This window comes from Quercus robur, chromosome 11, assembly GCF_932294415.1.
Source record: "Quercus robur chromosome 11, dhQueRobu3.1, whole genome shotgun sequence".
NCBI classification, from domain to species: domain Eukaryota; kingdom Viridiplantae; phylum Streptophyta; class Magnoliopsida; order Fagales; family Fagaceae; genus Quercus; species Quercus robur.
The window spans coordinates 19722859-19740121 of NC_065544.1; the positions used below are offsets into that span (position 1 = coordinate 19722859).

The window sequence follows — 17263 nt, forward strand, 5'->3', positions numbered from 1 at the left end:
AGAAAATACATACTGTTTCTGTTGCATGTATCCTCCCCCTTACATGGGGGTGGACTCCACACGGAAACAACATATACAACCTCGTCAGAGAGAGGGATATGTGGTGTTGTTACATCTGTATGGGCTCAACGGATTTGCAATTATTTACGAACATGCCATTGGAGTACATTATTTAAAAGCTAAAAACAATTATGAGGAGCCCTCTCAAATTATATTTTAAACACCAATATTTAAGCAACTTTTTTTCTAACACACTTAAAAAAACCATTCTACCAAACATGATTTTTTTTGGAACAACAATTTTCGGTGTTTAAATATTGAAAACTGTTGTTTAAACTTACAAACCAAAGATCCCTTGGGTCAGCCTTGATTTGTTGACATGCCAAAAGGATTGCTTGTGAGTGTGTGTTTGGGTGTTGATGAAAAATGAAAATTATTTCACTATTTAGCTTATTTTTGTTACTATTTATAGGTCTCACTGTACTTTTTGTCACTGTTCATGACTTCACTGTACTATTTCAACTAACTTTTACCTTTATCTACAGTACTTTTAGTAATAATTTTTCAGTTTCAGCAAAATAAGTAGTATCCTAACACACACTCAATTAAAAAAATGTTAAAATTACTATAAATTTTACTTCAAAAGATGTGATAATAAATGTAATTGGTACCATTTAAACAAGACAATTAATGAGTCTTCAAATTTATATTTTTTTTTTGGTTATTGGTGAACATTAGTTTATAAAACTTATGCAATAAATTGTTTACCACCCTTAATATCACTAAAAAAAAAAAAAAAAAGCCACCTCTGGCATTTATGATTCTATTTTTCTTTTGTTTCTTTTAATTTATCACTTTTTTTTTTCTCTCACCAATGAACCTCCTCTCTCTCTCTCTCTCTCAATGTCGATAACATTAACATCTCCTGTTCTTCTTCTTCTTCTTCCTTCGCAACATTTAACTTTGAATCCTCCACTCAACCATTACACAACCTTTAATTCAGAGAGGTTAGGGGGCTTGGCTGCAGGGCCATATGTCTTCTCAGACGAGTGGTGTTTTTTTTTTTCTTGCCAGATGTCTAAAAAAAGATTCTTCCTTCTAGTGTGATGAAGACATTTCTTTGTACTCGTGCCACGTATGTGTTTTAATACTCGTGCCAAGTATCAATCAACTTTAGTCCAAAAGGCCAAAAGCAAAAAGGTTGTCAAAGAGCTGGAGAGAGAGAGAGAGAGATAGAGCTTACCACAAGTCGTATGAATTCGTCCGCGTAATAGTAGAGCCTTCAGCGCTCGCAAACAAAGACCAATCTTAGTCAAGTCATGCCGACGCTTTTAAAATCTCTATCCCTTTCTCTCCTCTCTCTATCTCCTTCGTCGTAGCAAGTAGCAACTCGCAACTTGCAAGCAAGTTAGCAAATATAGGCAAACCGATTGAAATGGACGCAAAGCAAAAGCGAAACTCGAGGCCGAAGCTCGATCGCCGGAACGCCTTAAAGAACGTCGAATACAACGCTTCGCCCACCACCTCTTCTTCTTTACATCCTTCTTCCTCGTTCCACGTCGCCGCCTCCGCCGACGACGACGACAACGACGACTTGTTGCCTGTAGGCGGCCCTCGAAGTCGCTCGCTCGACCTTCCTCCGTCTTTTCACAACCAAAAGAGCTTCAGAATCAAAGGCACAGACGGCGAATTCGACCTCATTTGTCGCTCTTTGGGCCTTTCCGGGATCGACGACTTCTCCATCCCCACCGCCGATTGGGAAGCCCACCGCTCCAACTCCGACCTCGCCACTCGCCTCCGCAACAATCTCGCTTCTTCTACTTCTGCTCCTGCTCCTTCGCGGCTCAAACCGGCTCAACCGGAAAAGCTCGATGAAGTTAGGGTTAGGGTGGGTTCTGTCACTGCGGGACCTAGTCAAGGAATCAAAGGTACTCGGCCGCCGGTTCTCGCTCCGCCGCCTGTGGCGGGGCGGTCGGTGGCGTATGATTACACCTCTACTTGGGATCTTTTGAAGTCCTTTGCTCCACTTGAAGACGAAGTCGTAGCTCCTAACCCTACGCGTTTGGGAGGATACGCTGAAACGACAAGCTCTTCTTCTCCTTCTTCTGCGGCTTCTTCGGAAGAAGAGGATAAGAAGCAGAACGAAGTTCCTTTGGAATCAACATCGAATCGTAATGAGAATGAGACTGAGAACGAGAACGAGAACGAGGTCGAGAATGATATCGGGATTGTTCGCGCAACGAATGTGATTCCGGTGTATAGTTTTTCGCCGAGAGGGAAATTGAGACGGAGTATTAGTTCGTGGCAAAAGGGTGAGCTTCTTGGAAGTGGCTCTTTCGGAACCGTCTATGAGGGCTACACTGAGTAAGCTATCTTTATATCAATTTTTATATTTTGATGAAAAAATTCACTGCATAAAATTAATTTGAGGTAATGAAAGTTGTTTATATATTTAACCTAACATATGTTGATCAACGTTTAAGGTTTTTTTTTTTTTTTTTTGGATGGGTAATAAGACTTTTATTGAATGAAATGAACACTCTGAACATGAGAGTATGTATATGTTTATTTAAGCAATTTTAAATAGTGTTGTTTAAAGTACTGTTATAGCTTCAAATTTTAAGCATACTATCAGTATCAAGTACTGTCTTGTAGATACGGAAAATATTGGAGGGGACCAAATTTGAATGCTAAAAAGTGTGGAGGCTAGTGGGTATAATATAGTCACTAGTATAAGATACATCATGGTGATCATAGGGTACAGTGACATTGAACTGAGGATAATTGGAGTTGTGATGACTTATGTCTTTATTTGAAAGACCCTAACATGGGACCAACTTTGAATTTGCTAAGTGGAATCAAAGTAAGAAAATGACTGAGATAATGCTATCCAAGAAATAGTTTTAACTGAAATTTAGAAAAAACTTGTTACAGAGTTTATTTATTTATTTATTATATTTTTATTTTTTGCCTATCAAAAAGAAAAGAAAAGTAATCAGTGCTGGAGTTTTGATGTTGTAAGATATGGGATATTAGGTGCTTCCAAGTAGCTACGTCCCATATGGTCAATGAGCTCTAGAAATAGCACCTCCTTCCCTTGTAAGAGCGAGGTTGAGGTTGTGGGTTCAAGCACCCACTAGGGGTGTATGTAACTTACTATGTCTCTTATTATGATTAGTTACTTGAGATTATTTCGCCAACTTCCTGAAAAGAAAATTAGGACCTGTCATCTAAAGAAATCTCCTTGAATAGATAATCCAAAATTGTTGGTGCTCGCCATTTTTTCTTGTTTTTCATTGATTGTTTTGCAAATGAATTTTCTTCTCCTCTGTTTCTAATGTTATTTTTTATTAGATACAACTTGTTACTAACAGAAAAGAATAAACTGCTTACAACTTTTTGAGGTTGCATGGACAACATCAGAAATTTTTAAAAAGATGGGTTATGGAGGGGTTGAAAATAGGTCCAGCTGGAGTATTTCTAATCAACCATTATTCTTCATTTTTATTTTTTGGCAAAAAAACCATTTTGGTCCTCAAGTTTTCATACCTTTCATTTTGACCCATATATTTTTAAACTTGCTGTCAGTTTGGTCCCTGCCATCATCTCACTTACAGAAAACATTATTTTTAAACTAGCAGTGTAGTCCATTAGCCATGTAGGGTTTTCCATTAGTGGGATGATGGCATGGTCCAAAATGATAAGAAGTTTAAAAATATAAGGACCAAAAAATGAAAGCTATGAAAACTTGAGGACCAAATTGAGAATAGGGCCAGGATATCGGGACCAAAAAGGTGTTTTTGCCTTTATTTTTTCTCCTGCTCTCTCTCTCTCTGTCTGTTTGTCTTTAATGTCTTTATTTTTTTCTGCAGGGATGGCTACTTTTTTGCTGTAAAGGAGGTTTCATTGCTGGATCAAGGAAGCCAGGGCAAGCAGAACATTTCCTACCTTGAGCAGGTGAAAAAGAGTCACACTTGTTTATTATTCCTTATTTTGATTTCCACATCAAACAGTCAAACTTAACTCAATTCCATACTTTAATTTGCCAAAGCTATTTGGATAATGAGATTCCTTTTCCTGATACCCTAATTATTTTGTGTAGGAGATTTCACTTTTAAAGCAATTTGAACATGATAATATAGTTCAGTATCTTGGCACAGAAAAGGTATGGATCTTACTTAAGATTTGAGTTTTCTTGTTTGTTCCTAGAAAGTACAATTGTTGAATTAGAATTTTAATTGTGTAGTTATAATACACTTCTTCACTACTGCATTTCTTCTATGCTTACCACAAAAACTTTGCCAACAAAATAGGTCACCAATCACCCTCTTCGGCATCACCCATTGCACTCCAAGCATAGTAGAAATAAAAGCCCATAATCCACGAGCAACTGTACTATGAACTAGAAAATGGTCCACTGTCTCACTATTATACCTGCATGGGCAACAACAAACTTCCAAAATGATAGCACATTTGGTCAAATTATCCAGTGTTAGATTTTTTCCTAAAGCTGCTGTCCCCCCAAAAAAATGCAACTCTTACAAGGAAAACTCATATCGTTAGAACCTCAAAGGACTTGATAGCAGGATTTGACATCAAACTAATAATTACCTTTGGTCTCCACCTCGGATGATTGATTCCAATTCCCAGTCCTTTAAAATTATGTACAAACATGATATTCTATTGTGAAGGCCCTTCTCCAACCAGTTTCACCAAAGAAGAGTAAACAGAAGCATCTCTGTCCCCTGAAGTTGAGTACAAATATGGATATAGCTCCTTCAATGCATAATTGCTACACTGAATTTCATGCCATAATTTTACCCTTGCACTGCCCCCAACCACATAACTGATACGAATCTGTTCCATCCCCATCCTGCTCTTATGCTCTTCCACACACCACCCATGAATAGTTCTATCTTTGCAACACAATATATTGGTCAAAACATTTATATATTCCACTTCTCCCACTGGAATAATTTCACTGTTGCCCAAAATTATTTTTATATCTTCCACTTTGCTGTGTCTAAATCCTTTGGAGTGTTTGAAAATCCTTAAGTGCTACCATTAGTTAATACAGAAAAATGTACAGTAGTAATTCAAAATTGAATCCAACCTCCCCATCTATCACCAGACCCCATTCAATTCAATAAGTTGAGGAAACACTCTTTGTTGACTTGATCACATGCCTTCTTGACACCCAATTTACTTATCAGGAGTTGGAGTCTTTTTCTGCTTTAATGGATTTAATCTATTCCACCTTTGTGAAAGGTGAGGGCCTTGATAAACTTTGTTGGAGGCTATACAAGAGTTGGGGTTTTGAGGTGTGTGGGTACTACCTTTCCCTTTCCTTGTCTATTGGTACGTCATTTCCTTGGAAGTTGGTGTGGTGATCAAAGGTTCCTCCTAGAGTAGCTTTCTTTTCGTGGATTGCTGCCTTAGGGAAGATTTGTCCTTTGATAATTTATATATCAGAGAGGTATTATTGTTGTAGAACGGTGTTATATTTGTAAATGAAGTGGAGAGTCTATGGATCATCTTCTTCTTCATTGTCCCATAGTGTCTGAGTTATGGACAATGTGTGGAGTTTGTTTGGTCTTCATTGGGTTGCGCCACATAGGGTTCTTGATTTGTTAGCATCTTGGCAAGGTACCTTTGGTAGATGCCGAAATATATCTTTTTGAAGGGATGTGCTGCATTGCATTATGTGTTCTCTTTGGCAGGAATGGATGTGAGATGCTTTGAGGGATGTGAATGGTCTATTCTTGAGATTAAATCTCTCTTTTTCCATACCTTGCTGCATTGGAGTGTTGCTTTTAATCTTTTTCTCTGTTCTAATTTTCTAGATATACTTAACATTGTAATTTGAAATATCATTTGCACTGCTCCCCGAGTACACCCTTGGTGTCCACAGGTGCTTCCTTTTTTGATCAATAAAAGTTTTGTTACTTATCATCAAAAAAAAAAAAAAAAAAAAAAATCAATTTACAAATCACACCTTGCTGGCAGCTTTGAGCATTTATATCAAAGAACTCATTGGCAACTAGTACTAAATCCAAGATTGCTCTCTTGGACTGACTACATCCCAACAAAGCCACTAATTCCCCCATGTTAGGCACATCCCCAACTGGTACCAACTCTGACTTACTTAAATTAATCTTCAACCTAGACACTGCTCCAAAATAAGATAGGATATGACTCAATTTGACTATTTAGCTAGGAACAACATCACAAAACATTAAAGTGTCATCTGCAAAAAGCAAATGATACACTGTTAGAGGTGTGTTAGTCGTGGTGCCAATGGAAAAGCCAGACATTTGCCCGGCAGGGGTAACTCCATCTAACAGATGACTCAATGCCTTCATAATAATAGGAAAAAGCAATGGGGAAAGAGGGTCTCCTTGGCGCAGCCCCCTAGAATTCCCAAAGAAATCTCTAGGGCTACCATTGATCAAGATGGAAAACCTCACCATGGATATACTGAACATAATCCACTTTATCCGTTTCTCTGAAAACCCACAACGCTACTGCATATATATAAGGAAATCCCAACAAACATGATCAAAAGCTTTAGTACTAGTTGCCAATGAAAGGTGAGAACTTGAAATCCTTTGTTGGAAGCCAGTCAAGAGCCAGGGTTTTGAAGTGCATGGGTGCTACCTTTCCCTTTCCTCAACTATCGGCATGTCTTTTCCTTGGAAGTTGGTGAGGTGATTGAAGGTCCCTCCTAGATAGCTTTCTTCTCATGGACTGCTGCCTTAGGGAAGATTTTGTCCTCCGACAATTTACAGAAAAGAAGAATTATCATTGTAGATTGGGGAGTCAGTGGACCATCTCCTTCTTCACTGTCCCATAGTCTATGAGCAATGGACAATGGTGTGGAGTTTGTTTGGTCTTTGTTGGGTTATGCCATAAAGGGTTCTTGATCTGCTTATAGCATGGCAAGGTACCTTTGGAAAACTCCGTAATATAGCTTTTTAGAGGGCAGTGCCACATTGCATCTTGTGGTGTCTTTGGAGGGGAACAGAAAGCAAGATGTTTTGAGGGATGTGAATTGTCTATGCCTGAGATCAAATCTCTCTTTTTTCATACTTTGTTGGTTTGGAGTGTAGCTTTTAAATCTAACATACTAGATATGCGTGAGCACTGTTATTTGAAAGATTGATTGTACTGCTCCCTAAGTACACCATTAGTGTTCATAGGTGTTTCCTTTTTCCTCAATAAAATACTGTTACTAATAAAAAAAATCCTAGATCTCTCTCTCTCACCAATAAAGGCATTTTGAGATTCAGATGTTATATTATCCAAATACCATTTTTGACCAGTTGGCAAACACTTTGCCAAAAGCCTTTAAATGCTTTTTACCAAGTTTAGTGGTGTGGACTCGAGATATAGCCATATAGGCCTCCAATTAGACATAATTATGGGCAGAGAAGCAAAAAAGAAGATGGCCCAACTTGTGGCCTTATTGATGGAGCCTGCTAATAATTGGGCTTGAAGACCTACCAAGCCCATTCATTTAATAAATAGGTTATTAGGGTTTCTTTATGCATTTTGTTATTTTCTATTTAAGCACAATTTTCAATTTTGTCTGACAGCTTGGAGATTGAGAATAAAGTTTTTCTTTGGTTTTATTCTTGGTGCTAACTCCAAGCAACCCAAGGTGCTGACTTCTAGGTTTTATCCCTTCTTTTTCCTATAGTTTAATTTTCCGTTCATATTGTTTGGTTGTCCTGCGTCACTTAGAGGCTGAAAGTCTTAACACTTTTAGCATTATCATTCTTAGGGATTAATGCAATAAAGGATGTGTTAGGATACCATTTAAACCTGCAACTATCATGAAACCCCTTGAAGAAAGCGTTGGTGTCACCCTCTACGACCTTCCAGCAATGTTGAAAGAAAGTCATTTTGAGGCCATTTGGACAAGTGATTTATCTTCCTCCTCCTTTAGAGCACCTAACACTTCCTCTCAAAATCTCTCTTAAGATTGGCCTTTATCCGATTCCTTAAGAGGGGCAATTGCATCTCTTCCACATTAGGTCTCCACTTTTGATTCTTTATATATGGTTTAGTAGATCCTTACAATTTGGTCTCCAATCTTTGCTTCTTCATTATAAACCTCCTGTCACAAAACTCTTAATTATTCTATATAATTATTTTGCTTATGTGAATTCACTACGCAATGAAAAATTTATTATTACTAATTTTGGACTACAAGTTCAAGTGAGGGGATCTTTGGGACTTCTTCTTCTTTGTTTTGATTTGTTTTTTAATTTTGGTTTTTTCTATTTAATATTTCGATATATAAGATTTGGCTCATATTGTTTGCATTATTCAGGTTTTTTCTATGGGGTTTTGGGGCTGCATTTTTTCCTCGATTTATTACTATTCATGTTAAATAAAAGTAAATTGCCACTTTTCATTGACCGTTTACACAACTTTATCTTGTTATTGCTTTATTGATCAATGGTCATTATTAAAATTCCTTTGGATAATGAGTAAATGTACTGATAAAAAATAAGAGAGTAAATATATTTTATATGGGTTGTCTTTGTTTCTTTACTTCTTTCGTTTCTCGCTGTAATACAAATAGAAAATTTTATTTAAGTGTATTAAGCTTTTAATTTCTTGCTTATAAAATGATAATTCCAGGATGAAAGTAGAATTTATATCTTCCTTGAGCTCGTAACAAAAGGGTCACTTGCCAGTCTTTATCAAAAGTATCGCTTGAGGGATTCTCAAGTCTCTGCTTACACAAGACAGATTTTGAATGGATTGAAGTATCTTCATGATAAGAAAGTGATCCACAGGTGATACAAAAGATCTTACTACTTAATTTATGTATAAGTATATATGTGTATATGTATACATACGTACATTACACAAATGCTCCTCTTTGTCCAGCATTGTTTATAGAGATTTTGAGTTTTTGGAAAAAGCAACCATATTGTCATCATTAATGTTGATGTTTGAATTAGAACATGGAAGAATCACATGAAAACTTGTTTTCCTCAGTTTGAATAGTACATGGATTGCTTAGCAAAAAAAGAATAGTACACGGATTTGCTTTGTGCTAAAACTTGTCTTTTTTCTATTCCAATTTTCAAGGGACATCAAATGTTCTAATATATTGGTGGATGCAAGTGGATCTGTAAAACTTGCAGATTTTGGGTTAGCAAAGGTAGCTCTGTTCAGCAGAATTACTTTTTTGTTCTCTCTCTCTCTCTCTCTCTCTCTTTCATTTCATAGAACTACTAATTCTAAAACGCTTAATGCAATGCTATGCTTGTTTCTTTTTTCTCAGGTAACCAAATTGAATGATATTAAGTCTTGCAAAGGGACTCCATTCTGGATGGCACCTGAGGTTTGCCTCCTTTCTATTGAAATCTAAATTTCTGTTATGCATATTTATGCAATAGAGGCCTTCTTATCTGTAAACCAAACTGCTCTTGTGAGGATGACTCACTCAATACCTGTTGTGTTGATCCAGTTTGATCAATGGTAATAGATTTAAGGATTTTTTGGGGAAGTGATTAAGCTGTTTATTTACATAAATCTGAGCATTAAATATTAAAAAAAAACCTTAAATACTAGAATTTATTAAATTTTTATTTAGAATGCTTGCAATAGTCTTTTAAAGGTACTAGAGTTGCTTCAAAGAGGACTTTAAATGGAATTCAACTAATTGGGCTTCGCTATTGGGTAATTCATTTCTTGGGTGGAATAGATAAGTTAAAACCATTATTACTGTTGGGGTAAAGTACACTTTTGGTCCTCCCAACTTCCATTAGTGTTTGTATTTCATTGTTGTCTTTCCAATTGCAAGAATATTGCCTTAGACCATCCTTTTAGGTCAGCAGCATGTGGGGGTGATTGTGTCATGCTCATTAGCTTAAAATCAAGTGGATTTGTATGGAGGGACAACACTGAAAGTTTGAGGGCAACATTGTTGCAATTGGAATGACAAGGACAAAATAGAAACATGAATAAAAGTTTGAGGATCAAATGTGTATTTCATTGTTGAATTTGTTTTAAATTGATGATTTGAGGTTGGTACACACTTGACTGTGTCAGGTTCTAGCATTTCACTGCTGATGCCATCAATGTTTTCATGCTTCCATTGCAATACTTTCACATTTATGCTTGTTTAAAATGAACACACAGTATGCTTGTTTGTATCTTTACTATCATATAAACTGTTCATTTGAGATGGTGTGGCCTGTTCTAATGCAGTGACTTGTTAGCATACATAAAATACCCAAATTAATTTTAACTAGCATTTTGTTTTTTCCCATTAATTATGCCTTCTTTATCCATCTCTCAAGTTTGGTCTTTTCTCCTTACTCAATTGGTTGGTGTTAGTGTCATACAACTCAGTCACTTGGCATACATCAAATACTGAAGTTCTTTTTAACTTCTTATTTGGTTTTTATTATTTCTTTATCCATCTCTCAAGTTTGGTCTCTCTTTCTTACCCATCCAGCCATGCAGATAGCCTTTTTTAATTTTCTTTTTATTTATTTGCAAGTGCGTCTCCCACTTTTGGTAACTCTCTCTCTCATCTAGCCATGTGGAGTGCTATTGTATCTATACCTGTTAATGAGTCCTAAATCTTTTATTAGGTAGGTTACAATTATATGCTTTGGCCTAGCATGCTCCAAGCACTCTTGTTTATATTTGATTTTCTGCATTAACTAATTAGCCTTTAAATTGTAGGTTGTTAATTTAAAGAACCGTTTCTACGGGCTTGCAGCTGATATATGGAGCCTTGGATGTACTGTGCTGGAGATGTTAACGCGTCAACATCCATACTCTCACTTGGAAGGCGTATGTATAACCTTTTATACATGTTGAACACTATTTTATTCTTCCCATGTTTTCCTTGTTTCGTCTGCTCATAAATTAGGCCTCTCTTTCGTTGACTTCCTTATCTATCTATTTACGGAAGCCAGTAAGTGGTCAAATTGAGTCCAAACCTGCTAACCTTGACCAATAGGAGTCAAGTTAAAATCTCATCATGAACCTCCTGTTTACCAAGAAGTTCAAATGAAAAAATTCTGCACTTGTTTTTCTTTTTCTTTCATTAAAAAAAAAGTAGAGAAAATAACAGGACTGTCAAGATGTTAATCCTATTTATCTTCTGGTAATCATTGACACATGGGCTTATTTGAATGGATTATTACCCAAAAACAGCATGTTGCATAAAACATCGTCCCAAAACTATTGATTTTTGTGATAAAGTGGCAGTTATTTGTGTGGCATTGTTATTTCATGCAATATTAATGAAACATCATTTCAAAATTTGGTAGTGGAAGAAGAATACTGTGCCATACACCTTTTCCCATTGATTAATGAAGTTAACATTTTAGTGAAAATTTTAGCCATGCTTTGGGATTGTATGTGACTTTAAGGCTATGCTTATTTTGGTGTAATATAATTTTTGGAAAATGTTTTCTGTGTTTTCCAACATTTGGTGTGACCGAAAATTGCTAGTAAATGGAAAATGTGTTTATAGTTGATGGTAAATTTATCCAAAATGACAGAAGTGTAAACTATTTTCTAGGCTTGCCTGTGCCCACTTTACCATTGCACCACAACCACAACCACAACCATGACCACGACCACCTCTGACATAGGATGGATTGGGGAATCTATTTACATTTGCTTATAGTAGGCTCAGAGTTAGGAGAATTTATGGATTTAGAGTTGAGGGTTCAAGAATGACTCGGGTTTTGGTAAGGAAGGAAAAAGATTTATATATTAAAAAAGGGAAAGGAAAATATTTGATATAGTGTTGTAAAAAAAATATTAAAAATAGATCCCACGGTACTATTTACACATTTAAAAATTATTTTGCTACAGTGTTTTCAGTTTTCAGTTTCAGCAACAATAAGTTCAATCCAAACGGACCCTGTGTGTGCCCAGAAATTTAAACCGTGTGAACAATGATGTGAATAGTAAGAAGGTCTGAAAGAGAAGAGAAAGGGAGAAAGAACACATTAAGACCAACATACCTCAGTACTTAGAACACTCAAATTTTTTATTCATAAACTCCAATTCTTTGAGCACATGAGCACAAATTTATAAGGATTCTTCCTTGTACTAGTACCATTTGGAATCCTAATTTGACTAGTAAACTAAAAACTAACAAGGAATAAATAATTAGACTCTAAGGAAATAAATCTATGATATTAATTAGACTCAGAGGAAATAAATCTATAATACTTTTCCTAGATAATTCTATAATTAAACTCAATTACCAACTATCCTCAACTTATAGGAATTGCGGAAATTTTGGTTTGCCCTGATTACAAAACTAATCATAACTTGGAAAATAAAACCCAAATTAAAATCTATTTTAACCCCAAAATACTTATAACTAGACCTACAAAACCATACAACTTTTACTTCAATTTGGCTTTACATTTTGACCCAATAAAATGAATTTTGAATGTACAAAATTTCCGAAGTAATAACAAATTAATCTCTCATGGTAATTTGTTATTAACAAAAAACTACGACACTACCTCTGGCACCACCATGTTCCTCTCATTCATAACCTCCACTCATGCTACCACAACCATCTTTGTCCCACTCAAGGAAAATCATCTTATGAGACAGTCTCATGAGATACCCTCTCCCATCCAAACTCCACCACAGCTACTACTGTCCATTGACTTTTTGTGGGTTTTAATTGCGTTTAACGTAGAGATTTCTGTGCAACTTAATATTAGAAAATTATATTAGGGTCTGAATCAAACAATAGAAAACAAAGTAATTTTCCCTAAAATTCTTTTCTAACTGAAAGAATTATGGTCAATAAATGTTTTATGTCGAAACAAAATGGAGCCTAAGTACTATAGTTATCACGTATGGTGATACTCCTATGCCAAAATGCAACATCTTGTTTAGATCCTTAATCTTTTTATAGTGGGCAATAGAATACCTAGCATTAGAGACTTCTGATTTTTTTAGCATTTGAGGTTGTGCACCAATATTTAGACTGGAATAGTTCCCATGACAAAGAAACTTATAAATGTATAGATAATTGAAAAGGGGGATTTTTTTTTTTTTTAATGGAGTTGCAAAAAAAAAAAAAAACAAGGGCTCTCTCTTGGAATCATAAAAATACTCACTCACAATAGAATCGTTCATTTGTGTTTTGGTTGAAGGAATGAAAGAGTGGAAGGATAGAAAATGAATATATCATTTTCTTTGTTTGGTAGAGGTAAAAGAGAAGGATAGAAATGATATTTTGGTGTGAATTAATATTCTACCCTATTATATGATAAGCTAGTTTTTAAAATTATTTTAATGGTAATGAGGGCGATTTTGACATTTTGCCTTCCTCAAGTTTTCTCTCCCTTTTGGAGAAAAAAGATTTGTGGGCCCGGAGAGAAAAACTCCCCCAAATCTAAATTTTCTTTTGCCCTCTTTCTTCCTTACCAAACAGAGAAGAAAATGGTAATCTCTCCTCTTTTTTTTTTTTTTTTAATAAGTAAAAGTTTATTGATATCAAAAAAGGGGAACACCCTAGTACACAGGAAGTGTACAAGGGGTCAAACAATCAAGAACAAAAATTACAAGCATCTAAGAAATCAAGAAAAGATAAAAATGATTGGTTCCGCAAAGCAGCCAACCAATCCATTAAAGTTCTAAAGAAAAATAGCTTCATGTCTAATATGGATCTCTCCTTATGTTCAAAGCATCGACTATTTCTCTTCCTCCAAAGGCACCATAAAAAGCAATGAGGAACCATCAACCATATGTACCCATTTCGATGACGGCCAAATCTGCCTTGCCAACATGCTAGAAGCCCCACTACAGATTGCGGCATAACCCAGCTCACTCCAAACAAACCAAACACCATAGCCCACATATCCATTGCAACCGGACAATGAAGAAAAAGATGATCAACCGATTCACCATTACACTTGCAGATGTAGCACCAATCCAATATCCAAACCTTCCTTTTTTGTAAATTGTCAATTGTTATGCATTTCCCTAAAGCAGCAGTCCAAACAAAGAAAGCTACTTGAGAAGGAATCTTCTGTTTCCAAATGCTTTTCCAAGGAAAGCAATAGTCATTAGAGCCCACTAAGAGATTGTAATAATCCTTAACCATGAAGCCCTTCTTTCTATCATATTCAACACATCTCTCCTCTTTTTCTTCTCCAATTTTCCATCCTCGTTAAGACACCCCCAACCAGAGGGTTAATTCCATTTGTAGTCCTTAAAATCCTGGTTGAATTTAAAGTTATGTTAATTTTACTAAAAACAACTGCATATTTCAATTGTATCTAAAAATGGATCTTGAAAGTGTTGGTAATAAAATTTTTGTTACATGACAGATGCAAGCATTGTTTATGATTGGCAAGGGTAAACCTCCTCTAGTTCCTGATTCCTTGTCAAGAGATGCCCGAGATTTCATCCTCCAATGCCTACAAGTTAACCCAAATGATCGGCCTACAGCAACTCAGCTATTGGATCATCCATTTGTGACTAGACCTCAAAATTCCTTTGGACCTGCTTCTCCTCACAACAGCATACAGTTATAAAAGCTTATGAACAATCTTTGATGTTTGTATGTATGTTTTGGTAAGCAAGTACCACTGATCCCGCCACTCACTGCAGTTCTTATGTACATAAAGAAATACATGTCACATGGATTTTGTGATTACGGAAATTTCAGAAAAAGTTGTTGAAGATGTTTGTAGAATATTCACTGAGGCTTGGTTCTACACTCTTTAGCTTCTTATATCTCCAATCACTCAAACTAAAGGGATTGGTTTTTAAGGTGTGGTGAATTGTGACCTGAAGCGTATTTTCAAATAGATCAAGGTAGTTTACCAACTCACCTCATTTGCAGTGTTGTGAAAGATTGGAAGAGCTACCTGATGCTGCCATGTGGCTGAGTATTATGGTGACCCATGAACTGGAGACACTAAGGTCAGGGAGGAGATTAACCCTTTTAATATTGATTTTGGACTTAGAATTCTTGTGAATTGCTTTATCTGCATCCTCCAGCACGAACATGTCATAACCAGTTCGTTCATGAACCGGTTGGTTCTCATGCTACTGCCAGTAATTTGCTTTTCAAGAAAGCTTCGATAATGATGTGATTATTCAGTTGCCTTATGGTCTTCGGTAGGATCATTCCCTGGAGTTTTGATGTTTTGTCCTAGTTTTGCACCAAACTAAATGTGGCAAGGCATGTTGATAGTAGCCTGCTAATTACTGAATATTTGTGAGGCACATAGCTGCTGGTTCTATTCACGCCAGGCATGTGGTTGTTACTGTATTTGCCTCTGGACAAAATCTTCATATCAAGGAGCAACTTGGTGAACATCAATTTAGTCAGGTATTTGATAATTTTGAGTGTATGATTGTTTGGTGTGTAATATGCTAGCATCATACAATCACCAATGTCTCTAAAATATTATCATGTTATTTGTATGTTAACTTTTTTACCTTTTTTGTTTATTTTGTTGTGTTTTTTTTTTTTTTTTTGGTTTGTTTGTGAAACACTGAGGGGATTAGGGGATTTTGTCTGTATGATTAGTTGTAAATTTAGTCTGATGTATGTAATTGTTTGGAAAAGAGAATTTTTTCCCAATGAAATGTATATATTCTGGTTTTTTGTTGTGCGTTTGTGGCAAGTTATGAGCTATGGCTAAGTTATACAAATATACATCAGGTAAAAACTCTTGTTCTTCAGAATATTGAGCTAGCCAACAAATTGGTTTGGGATTTTTAGGAGTCTTGAGTATACAAGACTAAAATTCCAGCATGAGATTTGCTACACTTACCTTTCTGTGCAACAACCATAAAATTGTTATGATAGATGATTTGCAGGAGGAGGAATTATTGATCAATTGGCATTGATTTTACAAATTATTGATGCTGTTTCCACCTGTTGCTTTAAATGTTAGGGAAAGCATTCAAGTATTGTTGCTATTTCACTCGTGTCTGTGTATTATCTCCAATATGTTTGTTCAGCATGTGAACACATTCTTAGTCTTGTTAGATGGGCAATACAAACTGTAAAAGCAGCATGTCAAAGCTACCCATTATACTGTTGTAGCAAAAGTAGTGAATCCCGAAGGTAAAATTATACTGTTGTAGCAAAAGTAATGAATACTGTAATAAACAGGATTTATTATTTATTTATTTATTTAATTTGTTCTCCTTACGATAAGTTATGTTACCGATGAGTTAAAAACTTACATCAGGATAACTTTTACTTCATATTTCTCAATAAATAAGTGCTGGTTTCAATCTTCAAATAACGTTTAATTGATGTTACAACTTTATTGGAAAGCAGTTTTATCCTTCAGAAAAAATCTCAAATTATCTCATAGGTTTTACAAACAATTTACAATCATCCCAAAGGTAGGAAGTGTACCTTGTGAACTTGCTTAAGAAGAAGGTTGGGCTTGGACACCAAACAAAATGCGCCGTAGTGTTCCTTGTTTCTCTGCTTAAGAAGTGTTCCTTGTTTCTTTGCTTAAGGAGATTTAGTCCAATTGGAGTTTTCCAAAATCAGTGTCTACAGTTATAAACTTTTTATTTAAACAGTTGGAAGTCTGGAATACAAAACCTTAGTTCCAAAAGTTTGAGGTCAATTATGGATCTTTAACAAACTAGTCAGGCTCCAATAACATGTCCATTTTTTTAACTACTACCAATGGTTTTTTTTTTTTTTTTTTTTTGAGGAATACTACTACCAATGTTAATTGAAGTCTTCTACCTTTATTTTTCCTTTCAACTTGAATCAATTCACTCTTCCTCTACGGTGCATTAGGCCGTTCTCTTTTGCACATGATCAAATTATCACAATCAACTCTCCATATTTTCAGCAATAAAGATTGCTCCAATGTTTAAGTGACTTTCTTGTGTTCCACTTATCCGTATCTTCAAAATGATATACTACTCCACTATCTCACAAGTCTAATAGCTTAGAGATTAGTAAATGCATTTCTAGTTGTAATTTCTGTTGTATTAGTAGAATTTGCAATGCTGCGCTTCCGCAAGCTGGCTGTTAGACTTAGGAATTCCTTCTCTTGTAATAAGCTGGCTGCTACCTCTCATGCTTGTAGGGCTGATTGTTTTGCTGCTGGTATTTTGTTGGTTTAATGAAATGAATTGATGTAGTTTATAAAGAAAAAAAGAAAAAGAAAAGACTAGTCTAATATATTCCCATTCTGTCAAGAGCATTACATTGAGGCTGCTGATCCTCACCATTCTTACTCCATGAAACCACCAA

The 17263-nt window shown here is 35.8% G+C and overlaps 1 protein-coding gene across 1 annotated transcript; it reads left to right on the forward strand.

The window, feature by feature from the left end:
- Positions 1-1250: 1250 nt before the first annotated feature.
- LOC126707510 (mitogen-activated protein kinase kinase kinase 1-like) lies at positions 1251-15640 on the forward strand. The gene is made up of 8 exons (XM_050407199.1): positions 1251-2364; positions 3873-3957; positions 4103-4165; positions 8650-8807; positions 9106-9178; positions 9302-9361; positions 10714-10824; positions 14349-15640. Exons 1-8 carry the CDS (start codon positions 1436-1438, stop codon positions 14553-14555), a joined length of 1686 nt encoding a protein of 561 aa, XP_050263156.1. The 5' UTR covers positions 1251-1435; the 3' UTR covers positions 14556-15640.
- Positions 15641-17263: the final 1623 nt, after the last annotated feature.